Genomic DNA, 18066 nt, shown 5'->3' with positions numbered 1-18066 from the left:
GTGAGTGACAGTGAGTGACAGTGAGTGAGTGACTGTGAGTGAGTGACAGTGAGTGACAGTGAGTGAGTGACAGTGAGTGACAGTGAGTGAGGGACAGTGAGTGAGTGACAGTGAGTGACAGTGAGTGAGTGACAGTGAGTGAGGGACAGTGAGTGAGTGACAGTGAGTGACAGTGAGTGAGTGACAGTGAGTGACAGTGACAGTGAGTGACAGTGAGTGAGTGACAGTGAGTGAGGGACAGTGAGTGAGTGACAGTGAGTGACAGTGAGTGAGTGACAGTGAGTGACAGTGAGTGAGTGACAGTGAGTGACAGTGAGTGACAATGAGTGACAGTGAGTGAGTGACAGTGAGTGACAGTGAGTGAGTGACTGTGAGTGAGTGACAGTGAGTGACTGTGAGTGAGTGACAGTGAGTGACAGTGAGTGAGTGACAGTGAGTGACAGTGAGTGAGTTACAGTGAGTGAGTGATAGTGAGTGACATTGAGTGACAGTGAGTGAGTGACAGTGAGTGACAGTGAGTGACAGTAAATGAGTGACAGTAAATGAGTGACAGTGGGTGACAGTGAGTGAGTGAGTGACAGTGAGTGAGTGACAGTGAGTGAGTGACTGCGAGTGAGTGACAGTGAGTGAGTGACAGTGAGTGACAGTGAGTGAGTGACAGTGAGTGACAGTGAGTGACTGACAGTGAGTGACAGTGAGTGAGTTACAGTGAGTGAGTGATAGTGAGTGACATTGAGTGACAGTGAGTGAGTTACAGTGAGTGACAGTGAGTGACAGTAAATGAGTGACAGTAAATGAGTGACAGTGGGTGACAGTGAGTGAGTGACAGTGAGTGAGTGACAGTGAGTGAGTGACAGTGAGTGACTGCGAGTGAGTGACAGTGAGTGAGTGACAGTGAGTGAGTGACAGTGAGTGACAGTGAGTGACTGCGAGTGAGTGACAGTGAGTGAGTGACAGTGAGTTACAGCGAGAGAGTGACAGTGAGTGACAGTGAGTGACAGTGAGTGAGTGACAGTGACAGCAACTGAAGCAGCTGAATCAGCTACTGAATGAGCTACTGAAGCAGCTGAATCAGCAACTGGCAGTGCGTGACAGTGAGTGACAGAGTGAGTGACAGTGAGTGACTGAGTGAGTGACAGTCAGTGAGTGACAGTGAGTGACAATGAGTGAGTGACAGTGAGTGAGTGACAGTGAGTGACAATGAGTGAGTGACATTGAGTGACAGTAAATGAGTGACAGTGAGTGACAGTGAGTAACAGTGAGTGAGTGACAGTGAGTGTGAGTGAGTGACAGTGAGTGAGTGACAGTGAGTGACAGTGACAGTGAGTGACAGTGAGTGACAGTAAGTGAGTGACAGTGAGTGACAGTAAATGAGTGACAGTGAGTGTGATTGAGTGTGAGTGAGTGACAGTGAGTGACAATGAGTGAGTGACAGTGAGTGACAGTGAGTGAGTGACAGTGAGTGACTGAGTGAGTGACAGTGAGTGACAGTAAATGAGTGACAGTGAGTGAGTGACAGTGAGTGGCAGTGAGTGACAGTGAGTGGCAGTGAGTGAGTGACAGTGAGTGACAGTGAGTGACAGTGAGTGAGTGACAGTGAGTGAGTGACTGAGTGACAGTGATAGTGAGTGACAGTAAGTGAGTGACTGAGTGACAGTGACAGTGAGTGAAAGTGAGTGAGTGACAGTGAGTGACAGTGAGTGAGTGAAAGTGAGTTAGTGACAGTGAGTGACAGTGACAGTGAGTGACAGTGAGTGAGTGACAGTGAGTGAGTGACAGTGAGTGACAGTGAGTGAGTGACAGTGAGTGGCAGTGAGTGAGTGACAGACAGTGAGTGACAGTGAGTGAGTTACAGTGACTGAGTGACAGTGAGTGAGTAACAGTGAGTGACTGAGTGAGTGAAGGATAGTAAGTGACAGTGAGTGAGTGATAGTGAGTGACAGTGAGTGAGTGACCGTGAGTGACAGTGAGTGAGGGACAGTGAGTGAGTGACAGTGAGTGAAAGTGAGTGAGTGAGTGAGTGAAAGTGAGTTAGTGACAGTGAGTGACAGTGAGTGAGTGACAGTGAGTGAGTTACAGTGAGTGAGTGACAGTGAGTGAGTGACAGTAAGTGACAGTGAGTGACAATGAGTGACAGTGAATGACAGTGAGTGACAGTGAGTGAGTTACAGTGAGTGACAGTGAGTGAGTGACAGTGAGTGACTGTGAGTGACAGTGAGTGAGTGACTGCGAGTGAGTGACAGTGAGTGACAGTGAGTGACAGTGAGTGAGTGACAGTGAGTGACAGTGAGTGACTGGGAGTGAGTTACAGTGAGTGAGTGACAGTGAGTGACAGTAAATGAGTGACAGTGAGCGAGTGACAGTGAGTTACAGTGACAGCAACTGAAGCAGCTGAATCAGCTACTGAAGCAGCTGAATCAGCAGCTGAATCAGCTACTGAATCAGCAACTGAAGCAGCTGAATCAGCAACTGGCAGTGCGTGACAGTGAGTGACAGAGTGAGTGACAGTGAGTGAGTAACAGTGAGTGAGTGACAGTGAGTGTGAGTGAGTGACAGTGAGTGACAATGAGTGAGTGACAGTGAGTGACAGTGAGTGAGTGACAGCGAGTGACAGCGAGTGACAGCGAGTGAGTGACAGCGAGTGATAGTGAGTGACAGCGAGTAACTGAGTGAGTGACAGTGAGTGAGTTACAGTGAGTGACAGTGAGTGTGAGTGACAGTGAGTGAGTGACAGTGAGTGACTGAGTGAGTGACAGTGAGTGACAGTGAGTGAGTGACAGTGAGTGACAGTGAGTGAGTGACAGTGAGTAACAGTGAGTGACAGTGAGTGTGTGACAGTGAGTGACAGTGAGTGACCGTGAGTGAGTGAATGTGAGTGACCGTGAGTGAGTGACTGTGAGTGACAGTGAGTGAGTGACAGTGAGTGACATCGAGTTACAGCGAGTTACAGTGAGTGACAATGAGTCAGTGACAGTGAGTCACAGTGAGTGACAGTAAATGAGTGACAGTGAGTGAGTGACAGTGAGTGTGATTGAGTGTGAGTGAGTGACAATGAGTGACAATGAGTGAGTGACAGTAAGTGAGTGACAGTGAGTGACAGTGAGTGACAGTAAATGAGTGACAGTGAGTGAGTGACACTGAGTGTGATTGAGTGTGAGTGAGTGAGTGACAATGAGTGAGTGACAGTGAGTGACAGTGAGTGAGTGACAGTGAGTAAATGACAGTGAGTGATAGTGAGTGACAGTGAGTGACAGTGAGGGAGTGACTGAGTGAGTGCCTGAGTGAGTGACAGTGAGTGACAGTGAGTGACAGTGAGTGAGTAACAGTGAGTGACTGAGTGAGTGACTGAGTGAGTGAATGATAGTAAGGACAGTGAGTGAGTGACAGTGAGTGAGTGACAGTAAGTGACAGTGAGTGACAATGAGTGACAGTGAGTGACAGTCAGTGACAGTGAGTGAGTGACAGTGAGTGACAGTGAGTGACAGTGAGTGAGTGACTGCGAGTGAGTGACAGTGAGTGACAGTGAGTGACAGTGAGTGAGTGACAGTGAGTGACTGCGAGTGAGTTACAGTAAGTGAGTGACAGTGAGTGACAGTAAATGAGAGACAGTGAGTTACAGTGAGAGAGTGACAGTGAGTAAGTTACAGTGAGTGACAGTGAGTGACAGTGAGTGAGTGACAGTGAGTGACTGTGAGTGACAGTGAGTGAGTGACTGCGAGTGAGTGACAGTGACAGTGAGTGACAGTGAGTGACAGTGGCAGTGAGTGACAGTGAGTGACAGTGAGTGAGTGACAGTGAGTGACAGTGAGTGACTGCGAGTGAGTTACAGTGAGTGAGTGACAGTGAGTGACAGGGAAAATGAGTGACAGTGAGCGAGTGACAGTGAGTGAGTGACAGTGAGTGACAGTGAGTGACAGTGACAGCAACTGAAGCAGCTGAATCAGCTACTGAATGAGCTACTGAAGCAGCTGAATCAGCTGAATCAGCTTCTGAAGCAGCTGAATCAGCTACTGAAGCAGCTGAATCAGCAACTGAAGCAGCTGAATCAGCAACGGGCAGTGCGTGACCGTGAGTGACAGAGTGAGTGACAGTGAGTGAGTGACAGTGAGTGACAGTGAGTTACAGTGAGTGAGTGACAGTGAGTGACTGAGTGAATGACAGTGAGTGACAGTGAGTGACAGTGAGTGACAATGAGTGAGTGAGTGACAGTGAGTGACAATGAGTGAGTGACAGTGAGTGACAGTGAGTAACAATGAGTGAGTGACAGTGAGTGACAGTAAATGAGTGACAGTGAGTGAGTGACAGTGAGTGTGAGTGAGTGACAGTGAGTGACAATGAGTGACAGTGACAGTAAATGAGTGACAGTGAGTGAGTTATAGTGAGTGTGAGTGAGTGACAATGAGTGAGTGACAGTGAGTGACAGAGTGAGTGAGTGACTGACAGTGAGTGATAGTGAGTGACAGTGAGTGAGTGACAGTGGCAGTGAGTGAGTGACAGGGAGTGACAGTGAGTGAATGACAGTGAGTGACTGAGTGAGTGACAGTGAGTGACAGAGACAGTGAGTGAGAGTGACAGTGAGTGACAGTGAGTGAGTGACTACGAGTGAGTAACAGTGAGTGACATTGAGTGAGTGACAGTAAGTGAGTGAGTGACAGTGAGTGACAGTGAGTGAGTGACAGTGAGTCACAGTGAGTGAGTGACAGTGAGTGATTCACAGTGAGTGAGTGACTGTGAGTGACTGAGTGACAGTGAGTGACAGCGAGTTACAGCGAGTTACAGTGAGTGACAATGAGTGAGTGACAGTGAGTGACAGTGAGTGAGTGACAGTGAATGAGTGACAGTGAGTGTGAGTGACAGTGAGTGAGTGACAGTGAGTGGCTGTGAGTGACAGTGAGTGAGTGACAGTGAGTGACAATGAGTGAGTGACAGTGAGTGACAGCGAGTCACAGTAAATGAGTGACAGTGAGTGAGTGACAGTGAGTGTGAGTGAGTGACAGTGAGTGACAGTAAATGAGTAACAGTGAGTGAGTGACAGTGAGTGACAGTGAGTAAGTGACTGACAGTGAGTGACAGTGAGTGAGTGACAGTGACAGCTACTGAAGCAGCTGAATCAGCAACTGAAGAAGATGAATCAGCAACTGACAGTGACAGTGAGTGAATGACAATGAGTGAGTGATAGTGAGTGACAGTGAGTGAGTGACAGTGAGTTACAGTGAGTGCCTTAGTGAGTGACAGTGAGTGAGTGACAGTGAGTGGGTGACAGTGAGTGAGTGACAGTGAGTGACAGTGAGTGAGGTACAGCGAGTGACAGTGCGTGACAGTGAGTGAGTGATAGTGAGTGAGTGACAGTGAGTGATAGTGAGTGAGTCACAGTGAGTTACAGTGAGTAACAGTTAGTCAGTGACAGTGAGTGAGTGACAGTGAGTGAGTAACAGTGACTGACAGTGAGAGACAGTGAGTGAGAGTGACAGTGAGTGAGAGTGAGTGACAGTGAGTGAGTGACTGCGAGTGAGTGACAGTGAGTGACTGAGTGAGTGACAGTGAGTGACAGTGAGTGACAGTGAGTGAGTGACAGCGAGTGAGTGACAGCGAGTGATAGTGAGTGACAGCGAGTAACTGAGTGAGTGACAGTGAGTGAGTTACAGTGAGTGACAGTTAGTGTGAGTGACAGTGAGTGACAGTGAGTGAGTGACAGTGAGTGAGTGACAGTGAGTGACAGTGAGTGTGTGACAGTGAGTGACAGTGAGTGACCGTGAGTGAGTGACTGTGAGTGACCGTGAGTGAGTGACCGTGAGTGAGTGACTGTGAGTGACAGTCAGTGAGTGACATTGAGTTACAGCGAGTTACAGTGAGTGACAATGAGTGAGTGACAGTGAATGACAGTAAATGAGTGACAGTGAGTGAGTGACAGTGAGTGTGATTGAGTGTGAGTGAGTGACAGTGAGTGACAATGAGTGAGTGACAGTAAATGAGTGACAGTGAGTGACAGTGAGTGACAGTAAATGAGTGGCAGTGATTGAGTGACAGTGATTGTGACAGTTAGTGATTGACAGTGAATGAGTGACTGTGAGTGACAGTGAGTGACTGAGTGACAGTGAGTGACAGCGAGTTACAGCGAGTTACAGTGAGTGACAATGAGTGACAGTGAGTGAGTGACAGTGAATGAGTGACAGTGAGTGTGAGTGACAGTGAGTGACAGTGAGTGAGTGACAGTGAGTGACAATGAGTGAGTGACAGTGAGTGACAGCGAGTGACAGTAAATGAGTGGCAGTGAGTGAGTGACAGTGAGTGTGAGTGAGTGACAGTGAGTGACAGTAAATGAGTAACAGTGAGTGAGTGACAGTGAGTGACAGTGAGTAAGTGACTGACAGTGAGTGACAGTGAGTGAGTGACAGTGACAGCTACTGAAGCAGCTGAATCAGCAACTGAAGAAGATGAATCAGCAACTGACAGTGACAGTGAGTGAATGACAATGAGTGAGTGATAGTGAGTGACAGTGAGTGAGTGACAGTGAGTTACAGTGAGTGCCTTAGTGAGTGACAGTGAGTGAGTGACAGTGAGTGAGTGACAGTGAGTGACAGTGAGTGGGTGACAGTGAGTGAGTGACAGTGAGTGACAGTGAGTGAGGTACAGCGAGTGACAGTGAGTGACAGTGAGTGAGTGATAGTGAGTGAGTGACAGTGAGTGAGTGATAGTGAGTGAGTCACAGTGAGTTACAGTGAGTAACAGTTAGTCAGTAACAGTGAGTGAGTGACAGTGAGTGAGTGACAGTGACTGATAGTGAGAGACAGTGAGTGAGAGTGACAGTGAGTGAGAGTGAGTGACAGTGAGTGAGTGACTGCGAGTGAGTGACAGTGAGTGACTGAGTGAGTGACAGTGAGTGACAGTGAGTGACAGTGAGTGAGTGGCAGCGAGTGACAGCGAGTGAGTGACAGCGAGTGATAGTGAGTGACAGCGAGTATCTGAGTGAGTGACAGTGAGTGAGTTACAGTGAGTGACAGTTAGTGTGAGTGACAGTGAGTGACGGTGAGTGAGTGACAGTGAGTGACAGTGAGTGAGTGACAGTGAGTGACAGTGAGTGTGTGACAGTGAGTGACAGTGAGTGACCGTGAGTGAGTGACTGTGAGTGACCGTGAGTGAGTGACCGTGAGTGAGTGACTGTGAGTGACAGTCAGTGAGTGACATCGAGTTACAGCGAGTTACAGTGAGTGACAATGAATGAGTGACAGTAAGTGACAGTGACAGTAAATGAGTGACAGTGAGTGAGTGACAGTGAGTGTGATTGAGTGTGAGTGAGTGAGTGACAGTGAGTGACAATGAGTGAGTGACAGTGAGTGAGTGACAGTGAGTGAGTGGCTGTGAGTGACAGTGAGTGAGTGACAGTGAGTGAGTGACAGTGAGTGACAATGAGTGAGTGACAGTGAGTGACAGCGAGTGACAGGAAATGAGTGACAGTGAGTGAGTGGCTGTGAGTGACAGTGAGTTACAGTGAGTGCCTTAGTGAGTGACAGTGAGTGAGTGACAGTGAGTGAGTGACAGTGAGTGACAGTGAGTGGGTGACAGTGAGTGACAGTGAGTGAGTGACAGTAAATGAGTGACAGTGAGTGAGTGACAGTGAGTGAGTGACAGTGAGTGTGAGTGAGTGTGAGTGAGTGAGTGACAGTGAGTGACAATGAGTGAGTGGCAGTAAATGAGTGACAGTGAGTGACAGTGAGTGACAGTAAATGAGTGGCAGTGATTGAGTGACAGTGATTGTGATTGAGTGTGAGTGAGTGACAGTGAGTGACAATGAGTGAGTGACAGTGAGTGAGTGACAGTGAGTGACAGTGAGTGAGTGAGTGAGTGACAGTGAGTGACAGTGAGTAAGTGACAGTGAGTGATAGTGAGTGACAGTGAGTGAGTGAGTGACTGAGTGAGTGACAGTGAGTGAGAGTGAGTGACTTAAGTGGAATTGAGTGAGTGACAGTGAGTGAGTGACAGTGAGTGAGTGACAGTGAGTGAGTGACAGTGAGTGACAGTGAGTGGCAGTGAGTGAGTGACAGTGAGTAACAGTGAGTGAGTGACAGTGAGTAACAGTGAGTGAGTGACAGTGAGTGACAGTGACTGACAGTGAGAGACAGTGAGTGAGAGTGACAGTGAGTGAGATTGAGTGACAGTGAGTGAGTGAGTGACTGCGAGTGAGTGACAGTGAGTGACTGAGTGAGTGACAGTGAGTGAGTGACAGTGAGTGACTGAGTGAGTGACAGTGAGTGACAGTGAGTGACAGTAAATGAGTGGCAGCGAGTGACAGCGAGTGAGTGACAGCGAGTGATAGTGAGTGACAGCGAGTAACTGAGTGAGTGACAGTGAGTGAGTTACAGTGAGTGACAGTGAGTGTGAGTGACAGTGAGTGAGTGACAGTGAGTGACAGAGTGAGTGAGTGACAGTGAGTGACTGAGTGACAGTGAGTGACAGCGAGTTACAGTGAGTGACAATGAGTGAGTGACAGTGAGTGACAGTGAGAGTGACAGTGAGTGAGTGAAAGTGAGTGAGTGCCAGTGAGTGACAGTGAGTGAGTGAGTGACAGTGAGTGACAGTGAGTGAGTGGCTGTGAGTGAGTGGCTGTGAGTGACAGTGAGTTACAGTGAGTGCCTTAGTGAGTGACAGTGAGTGACAGTGAGTGAGTGACAGTGAGTGACAGTGAGTGGGTGACAGTGAGTGACAGTGAGTGAGTGACAGTGAGTGAGTGACAGTGAGTGTGAGTGAGTGATAGTGAGTGACAGTGAGTGACAGTGAGTGAGTGATAGTGAGTGAGTGACAGTGAGTGAGTGATAGTGAGTGAGTGACAGTGAGTTACAGTGAGTAACAGTTAGTCAGTGACAGTGAGTGAGTGACAGTGAGTGAGTGACAGTGAGTGACAGTGAGTAACAGTGAGTGAGTGACAGTGACAGCTACTGAAGCAGCTGAATCAGCAACTGAAGTTGCTAATTTAGCAACTGAAGCAGCTGAATCAGCTACTGAAGCAGCTGAATCAGCTCCTGAAGCAGCTGAATCAGCTACTGAAGCAGCTGAATCAGCAACTGAAGCAGCTGAATCAGCTACTGAAGCACCTGAATCAGCTACTGAAGCAGCTGAATCAGCCACTGAAGCAGCTGAATCAGCTACTGACAGTGAGTGACAGTGAGTGACAGTGAGTCACAGTGAGTGAGTGACAGTTAGTGACAGTGGGTGACAGTGAGTGAGTGACTGTGAGTGACAGTGAGTGAGTGACAGTGAGTGAGTGACTGTGAGTGACAGTGAGAGACAGCGAGTTACAGTGAGTGACAGTGAGTGAGTGACAGTGAGTTACAGTGATAGTGACAGTGAGTGAGTGTGAGTGTGAGTGAGTGAGTGCCAGTGAGTGCCAGTGAGTGTGAGTGAGTGCGTGACAGTGAGTGACAGTGAGTGACAGTGAGTGACAGTGAGTGAGTGACAGTGAGTGAGTGGCTGTGAGTGACAGTGAGTTACAGTGAGTGCCTTAGTGAGTGACAGTGAGTGAGTGACAGTGAGTGAGTGACAGTGAGTGACAGTGAGTGGGTGACAGTGAGTGACAGTGAGTGAGTGACAGTAAATGAGTGACAGTGAGTGAGTGACAGTGAGTGAGTGACAGTGAGTGTGAATGAGTGACAGTGAGTGAGTGATAGTGAGTGACAGTGAGTGACAGTGAGTGACAGTGAGTGATAGTGAGTGAGTGACAGTGAGTTACAGTGAGTAACAGTTAGGCAGTGACAGTGAGTGAGTGACAGTGAGTGAGTGACAGTGAGTAACAGTGAGTGAGTGACAGTGACAGCTACTGAAGCAGCTGAATCAGCAACTGAAGTAGCTAATTCAGCAACTGAAGCAGCTGAATCAGCTACTGAAGCAGCTGAATCAGCTCCTGAAGCAGCTGAATCAGCTACTGACAGTGAGTGACAGTGAGTGAGTGACAGTGAGTGACAATGAGTGAGTGACAGTGACAGTGAGTGAGTGACAGTAAATGAGTGACAGTGAGTGAGTGACAGAGTAAGTGACAGTGAGTGTGAGTAAGTTAGTGACAGTGAGTGACAGTGAGTGAGTGATTGAGTAAGTGACTGTGAGTGAGTGAGTGACAGTGAGCGACAGTGAGTGAGTGACAGTGAGTGAGAGTGAGTGACTGTAAGTGGCATTGAGTGAGTGACAGTGAGTGAGTGACAGTGAGTGAGTGACAGTGAGTGGCAGTGAGTGAGCGTGAGTGAGTGACTGTGAGTGACCGTGAGTGAGTGACCGTGAGTGAGTGACTGTGAGTGACAGTCAGTGAGTGACATCGAGTTACAGCGAGTTACAGTGAGTGACAATGAGTGAGTGACAGTAAGTGACAGTGACAGTAAATGAGTGACAGTGAGTGAGTGACAGTGAGTGTGATTGAGTGTGAGTGAGTGAGTGACAGTGAGTGACAATGAGTGAGTGACAGTGAGTGACAGTGAGTGACAGTAAATGAGTGGCAGTGATTGAGTGACAGTGATTGTGACAGTTAGTGATTGACAGTGAATGAGTGACTGTGAGTGACAGTGAGTGACTGAGTGACAGTGAGTGACAGCGAGTTACAGCGAGTTACAGTGAGTGGCAATGAGTGAGTGACAGTGAGTGACAGTGAGTGAGTGACAGTGAATGAGTGACAGTGAGTGTGAGTGACAGTGAGTGACAGTGAGTGAATGACAGTGAGTGAGTGGCTGTGAGTGACAGTGAGTGAGTGAGTGACAGTGAGTGAGTGACAGTGAGTGACAATGAGTGAGTGACAGTGAGTGACAGCGAGTGACAGGAAATGAGTGACAGTGAGTGAGTGACAGTGAGTGTGAGTGAGTGACAGTGAGTGACAGTAAATGAGTAACAGTGAGTGAGTGACAGTGAGTGACAGTGAGTAAGTGACTGACAGTGAGTGACAGTGAGTGAGTGACAGTGACAGCTACTGAAGCAGCTGAATCAGCAACTGAAGAAGATGAATCAGCAACTGACAGTGACAGTGAGTGAATGACAATGAGTGAGTGATAGTGAGTGACAGTGAGTGAGTGACAGTGAGTTACAGTGAGTGCCTTAGTGAGTGACTGTGAGTGAGTGACAGTGAGTGAGTGACAGTGAGTGACAGTGAGTGGGTGACAGTGAGTGACAGTGAGTGAGGTACAGCGAGTGACAGTGAGTGACAGTGAGTGAGTGATAGTGAGTGAGTGACAGTGAGTGAGTGATAGTGAGTGAGTCACAGTGAGTTAAAGTGAGTAACAGTTAGTCAGTGACAGTGAGTGAGTGACAGTGAGTGAGTGACAGTGACTGACAGTGAGAGACAGTGAGTGAGAGTGACAGTGAGTGAGAGTGAGTGACAGTGAGTGAGTGACTGCGAGTGAGTGACAGTGAGTGACTGAGTGAGTGACAGTGAGTGACAGTGAGTGACAGTGAGTGAGTGGCAGCGAGTGATAGTGAGTGACAGCGAGTAACTGAGTGAGTGACAGTGAGTGAGTTACAGTGAGTGACAGTGAGTGAGTGACAGTGAGTGACAGTGAGTGAGTGACAGTGAGTTAGAGTGAGTGCCTTAGTGAGTGACTGTGAGTGAGTGACAGTGAGTGAGTGACAGTGAGTGACAGTGAGTGGGTGACAGTGAGTGACAGTGAGTGAGGTACAGCGAGTGACAGTGAGTGACAGTGAGTGAGTGATAGTGAGTGAGTGACAGTGAGTGAGTGATAGTGAGTGAGTCACAGTGAGTTAAAGTGAGTAACAGTTAGTCAGTGACAGTGAGTGAGTGACAGTGAGTGAGTGACAGTGACTGACAGTGAGAGACAGTGAGTGAGAGTGACAGTGAGTGAGAGTGAGTGACAGTGAGTGAGTGACTGCGAGTGAGTGACAGTGAGTGACTGAGTGAGTGACAGTGAGTGACAGTGAGTGACAGTGAGTGAGTGGCAGCGAGTGATAGTGAGTGACAGCGAGTAACTGAGTGAGTGACAGTGAGTGAGTTACAGTGAGTGACAGTGAGTGAGTGACAGTGAGTGACAGTGAGTGACAGTGAGTGAGTGACAGTGAGTGTGTGACAGTGAGTGACAGTGATTGACCGTGAGTGAGTGACTGTGAGTGACCGTGAGTGAGTGACCGTGAGTGAGTGACTGTGAGTGACAGTCAGTGAGTGACATCGAGTTACAGCGAGTTACAGTGAGTGACAATGAGTGAGTGACAGTGAGTGACAGTGACAGTAAATGAGTGACAGTGAGTGAGTGACAGTGAGTGTGATTGAGTGTGAGTGAGTGAGTGACAGTGAGTGAAAATGAGTGAGTGGCAGTAAATGAGTGACAGTGAGTGACAGTAAATGAGTGGCAGTGATTGAGTGACAGTGATTGTGATTGAGTGTGAGTGAGTGAGTGACAGTGAGTGACAATGAGTGACAGTGAGTGAGTGACAGTGAGTGACAGTGAGTGAGTGACAGTGAGTGACAGTGAGTAAGTGACAGTGAGTGATAGTGAGTGACAGTGAGTGACAGTGAGTGAGTGAGTGACTGAGTGAGTGACAGTGAGTGAGAGTGAGTGACTTAAGTGGCATTGAGTGAGTGACAGTGAGTGAGTGACAGTGAGTGAGTGACAGTGAGTGAGTGACAGTGAGTGACAGTGAGTGGCAGTGAGTGAGTGACAGTGAGTGAATGACAGTGAGTAACAGTGAGTGAGTGACAGTGAGTAACAGTGAGTGAGTGACAGTGAGTGACAGTGAGAGACAGTGAGTGAGAGTGACAGTGAGTGAGATTGATTGACAGTGAGTGAGTGACTGCGAGTGAGTGACAGTGAGTGACTGAGTGAGTGACAGTGAGTGACTGAGTGAGTGACAGTGAGTGACAGTGAATGAGTGTCAGTGAGTGACAGCGAGTGAGTGACAGCGAGTGATAGTGAGTGACAGCGAGTAACTGAGTGAGTGACAGTGAGTGAGTTACAGTGAGTGACAGTGAGTGTGAGTGACAGTGAGTGAGTGACAGTGAGTGACAGAGTGAGTGAGTGACAGTGAGTGACAGTGAGTGAATGACAGTGAGTGACAGTGAGTGAGTGACAGTGAGTGACAGTGAGTGACAGTGAGTGTGTGACAGTGAGTGAGTGACTGTGAGTGACCGTGAGTGAGTGACTGTGAGTGACAGTGAGTGAGTGACAGTGAGTGACAGTGAGTGAGTGACAGTGAGTGACAGTGAGTGAGTTACAGTGAGTGACAGTGAGTGAGTGACAGTGAGTGGGTGACAGTGAGTGACAGTGAGTGGGTCAGTGACAGTGAGTGAGTGACAGTGGGTGAGTGACTGAGTAACAGTGAGTGAGTGACAATGAGTGAATGACAGTGAGTGACAGTGAGTGTGAGTGAGTGAGTGACAGTGAGTGACAGTGAGTGAGTGACAGTGAGTGACTGTAAATGAGTGACAGTGAGTGACATTGAGTGAGTGACAGTGAGTAACAGTGAGTGAGTGACAATGAGTGAATGACAGTGAGTGACAGTGAGTGTGAGTGAGTGAATGACAGTGAGTGAGTGACAGTGAGTGACAGTGAGTGACTGTAAATGAGTGACAATGAGTGACAATGAGTGACAGTGACAGCAACTGAAGCAGCTGATTCAGCTCCTGAAGCAGCTGAATCAGCAACTGAAGCAGCTGATTCAGCTCCTGAAGCAGATGAATCAACAACTGACAGTCCGTGACAGTGAGTGACAGTGAGTGAGTGACAGTGAGTGACAGTGAGTGACAGTGAGTGGGTCAGTGACAGTGAGTGAGTGACAGTGAGTAACAGTGAGTGAGTGACAATGAGTGAATGACAGTGAGTGACAGTGAGTGTGAGTGAGTGACAGTGAGTGACAGTGAGTGTGTGACAGTGAGTAACAGTGATTGAGTGACAATGAGTGAATGACAGTGAGTGTGAGTGAATGACAGTGAGTGAGTGACAGTGAGTGACAGTGAGTGAGTGACAGTGAGTGACAGTGAGTGACTGTAAATGAGTGACAGTGAGTGAGTGACAATGAGTGACAATGAGTGACAGTGACAGCAACTGAAGCAGCTGATTCAGCTCCTGAAGCAGCTGAATCAGCAACTGAAGCAGCTGATTCAGCTCCTGAAGCAGATGAATCAACAACTGACAGTGCGTGACAGAGTGAGTGACAGTGAGTGAAAGTGAGTTACAGTGAGTGAGTGACAGTGAGTGACAGTGAGTGAGTGACAGTGAGTGAGTGATAGTGAGTGACAGCGAGTGAGTGACAGTGAGTGACAGTGAGTGAGTGGCATTGAGTAACAGTGAGTGACAGTGAGTGAGTGACAGTGAGTGACAGTGAGTGAGTGACAGTGAGTGACAGTAAGTGACAGTGAGTGACAGCCTCTAGGATCCATTCAGGGCCCTCTTTGGTGGGGTTTAGTGTCACAGGGACAAGAGGGATTTCACTTTACTACAAACATCAACTTATTGTTTTTAACAATGGTAAATTTTAAACAATCCCAGACCTGTGCAGTTCCACAGGTGTTGGTTATCTCATTGTACCAGAGCAACTGGGCCTCATTCTTCGTGACGTCTTTGCTAGTTAACACCAATAGTTTCGTGTTTCAATGAACGTGGATTTCTGTTGCCTATACAACAAGAGAGAGTGGCTGTCGTGTTGAGCAGCAGCAGCTGCTGTGGTTACGCAACAGAATTCGGTCTCCTGCAGCAGCTGATAGGGATCCCATTCTGCTGGCGGCCGATCAGATCCAGATTCCCAACACGCGGAGTGGATCTCAGCGGCTGGGATTCAGGGTCAGGCTGAGTGCGCCTCGTGACATCGGCTCCCATGGGCCCCGCACCGTGCACTCTGATGTTCAAGTCAACACCACCATCACTCATCATCACCATCATCTCCATCATCATCACCATCATCTCCATCACTCATCACCATCATCACCACCATCATCGCCATCATCATCACTACCACCATCATCATCATGACCACTACCATCATCTCCATCATCATCACCACCACCATCATCACCATCATCTCCATCATCACCACCATCATCACCACCATCATCGCCATCATCATCATCACCACCACCATCATCACCAACATCAGCATCACCGCCATCACCACCATCATCACTATCATCACCCATCATCATCACCATAATCATCACTCATTATCATCACCACCATCACTCATCATCACCACCATCATCACCACCACTACCATCATCATCATCACCACTACCATCATCATCATCACCACCATCATTATCACTCATCATTATCACCACCATCATCATCACTACCATTATTACCACCATCACCATCATCACAACCATCAACATCATCACTTGCACCACCATCATCATCACCACCATCATCACTCATCACCATCATCACTCACCATCATCATCACTACCATCATCACCACCGTCATCATCACAACCATCAACATCATCACTTGCACCACCATCATCACCATCATCACCACCATCATCACTCATCACCATCATCACTCACCATCACCATCACTACCATCATCACCACCATCATCACAACCATCAACATCATCACTTGCACCACCATCATCACCATTACCGCCATCATGACCATCAGCCACTGTCCATCCACTGCTGGATGAAGGCCTCCCCAAACTGTCCCATGCAGTGTTCAAGACAATCTGAAGCAAGTTGCAATGCAGCTACTCACTTGCTCAGCCCCATCCCATGGCCCAGCCGACTGGGAAGCTGAGTGGGAAGCTGAGTGGGCAGCTGAGTAGGAAGCTGAGTGGGAGCTGAGTGGGAAGCTGAGTAGGATGCTGAGTGGGAAGCTGAGTGGGAAGCTGAGTGGGAAGCTGAGTGGGAAGCTGAGTGGGCAGCTGAGTGGGAAGCTGAGTGGGCAGCTGAGTGGGAAGCTGAGTGGGAAGCTGAGTGGGCAGCTGAGTGGGCAGCTGCACGGAGCTCCGAGGGATCCCTGACAGAGCCAGGGGCAGGCCCCAGCCTCGTGCTGAGCTGCACACCGCACGACGCTCATCGTCACAGCAGCAGCAGCAGGCGGTTGTTGTCACTGTTGCCGTGAACAGGAAACCCGCTTCCTCAGCGCGGTTCTCAGCGTCGCTTGCGCCGTTTGTCGCCGTCGATCCGCGCTGCTGCGTCGCATCAGGACGTGGTTTGTGTCGCCGTTCGTCACTTCTGTTACCTTGCATTGGAAACTCAAACTTATTGACTTCGAGTATTGCCTGCAACTCGTTTATGTTGCATCAACACGTGAGTTGTTTCAACAGGAACTCCATCTGTGCATCTTATTTGTCCTTATGCTTAATTTTTATTACATTTTATTGGTAGTTGATTTTCTTATTTAACCCTATGCATTGACAAGTGCAGTGTAGCTGTAGAATGAACCTGACGCTCGCTGTGGTGACTCGTTGCAGGAATCCCGCAACACGCTGAGGTTTGCGGTATCAACTCTCTCAAACCTGAGCATGGAGCCGGAGCTGAAGTCGTGCTTCCACCAGGAGCTGGCGGCGGACGTGCTGGCCTGCTACCTGGACGTGCCCGACGCTCCCTGCAAGCTCTCCGCTCTACGAGCCCTGGCCAGGGTCTCCACTGAGCAGGACCTGGACATCATCTGTAACGCACAGGGTGAGGAGGAGGAGTCTCACCACGGGCTGTGTGACCACCCTTGGGGTGAGGGGCACTGGGGTCGAGGTGTGGAGTCACGTGGCCACGCGGTGCCGGCGTCTCTCCGTGCGTGGCGATCGACCGCGACGGGGGGGGGGAGTGGAGTGGAGGCCGCGTCACTGACCACGCCCCTGACCCAGTCACGTGACCCCCCCCCACTGCCCACGTGCCCCTGAGGGCCCTGCCAGGCCGCGTGCTCAGCTCGAGGTGCTGCCGCTCCCTCGCCGTGCCGGTGCCGGGAGGCCCCAGCCAGGGCAGAGACAGCGTGCTCTGCTGTGTGCTGCTGTGTGTGTTAGCTGTGTGTGTGTTAACTGTGTGTGCTGTGTGGGTTACCTGTGTGTGCTGTGTGTGTTAGCTGTGTGTGTGTGCTGTGTGTGTGTGTTAGCTGTGTGTGTTAGCTGTGTGTGTGCTGTGTGTGTGTTGTTCATGCTGTGTGTGTGCTCTGTGTGTGTGTTGTGTGTGCTGTGTGCTGCTGTGTGTGCTGTGTGCTGCTGCTGCTATAGGAGCCATCTCCCTGCTGACGGACATGGTGAACCGGCCCTCATACAAGGACTACACGGCACTGGAGAACATCCTGTATCCTGCCACGGGGCTGGTGGAGACTCTCACCATGGTCTCCATCACGGCCGGCATCCGCAGGAAGGTGAGGAGGCCTCGCGCTCCGTGCCGTGGGCTCCTGGCCAGGCGACAGCGGCCGCTGTGCCGATGGCTCCAGGGGAGAGCCCCTTGGGGCAGCGTGGCGCTTGTAGGGAGAGGGGGGCGGGGGTGGAGGCGGTGGGGGCGGGGGTGGGGGCGGTGGGGACGGGGGGTGGGGGCAGTGGGGGCGGGGGGTGGGGGCGGTGGGGGCGGTGAGGACGGGGGGTGGGGGCGGTGGGGACGGGGGGTGGGGGCAGTGGGGGCGGGGGGTGGGGGCAGTGGGGACGGGGGGTGGGGGCGGTGGGGACGGGGGGTGGGGGCGGTGGGGACGGGGGGTGGGGGCGGGGGGTGGGGGTGGGGACGGGGGTGGGGACGGAGGTGGGGACGGGGGGTGGGGGCGGTGGGAACGGTGGGGACGGGGGGGTGGGGGCTGGGGGAGCTGAGCCCAGACACCAGCGATGACGACCCCAGTCAGGCGGTGTGAGGGTCTCTCCATGCGCACAACGCTCACGGGAGCAGCGCTACGACCAGTGCAGGTGATTGACTCGTGGATGTCAATAATTATATACACACTCATTGAATACAACTTTAGATATAATGCGTAAGGAATTAAAATATATTGTTATAATTGTTCATCATAACTTGCGAGTGCACATTGAGCGTAACATGGATGCAGGATAATGTACTGTGCTACTTTTGATGCTTGGATATTTACAAGACGCGCGTTTGTCAATGAGTGGGCAGGTAGACAAGTCTACAGGGACACTCACGTCTACACAGCATCACAGCGT

At 50.0% G+C, this 18066-nt stretch overlaps 1 protein-coding gene across 5 annotated transcripts in view; it reads left to right on the top strand.

Annotated features, from left to right (window-relative positions):
- LOC116940453 (uncharacterized) overlaps positions 1-18066 on the top strand; it is a 393679-nt gene that overhangs the window by 51980 nt on the left and 323633 nt on the right. For all 5 annotated transcript variants that reach the window (XM_076056201.1, XM_076056147.1, XM_076055989.1 and 2 more), the window contains exons 7-8: positions 16390-16600; positions 17143-17282. In XM_076056201.1, coding sequence (XP_075912316.1) covers positions 16390-16600; positions 17143-17282 — 351 coding nt within the window. The remainder of the gene's footprint in view (positions 1-16389; positions 16601-17142; positions 17283-18066) is intronic.

This window comes from Petromyzon marinus, chromosome 1 (genome assembly GCF_048934315.1).
Source record: "Petromyzon marinus isolate PM22_M1 ecotype Great Lakes invasive population chromosome 1, UKy_Petmar_22M1.pri1.0, whole genome shotgun sequence".
NCBI classification, from domain to species: domain Eukaryota; kingdom Metazoa; phylum Chordata; class Hyperoartia; order Petromyzontiformes; family Petromyzontidae; genus Petromyzon; species Petromyzon marinus.
This window is presented reverse-complemented; position numbering and strand designations above follow the sequence as displayed.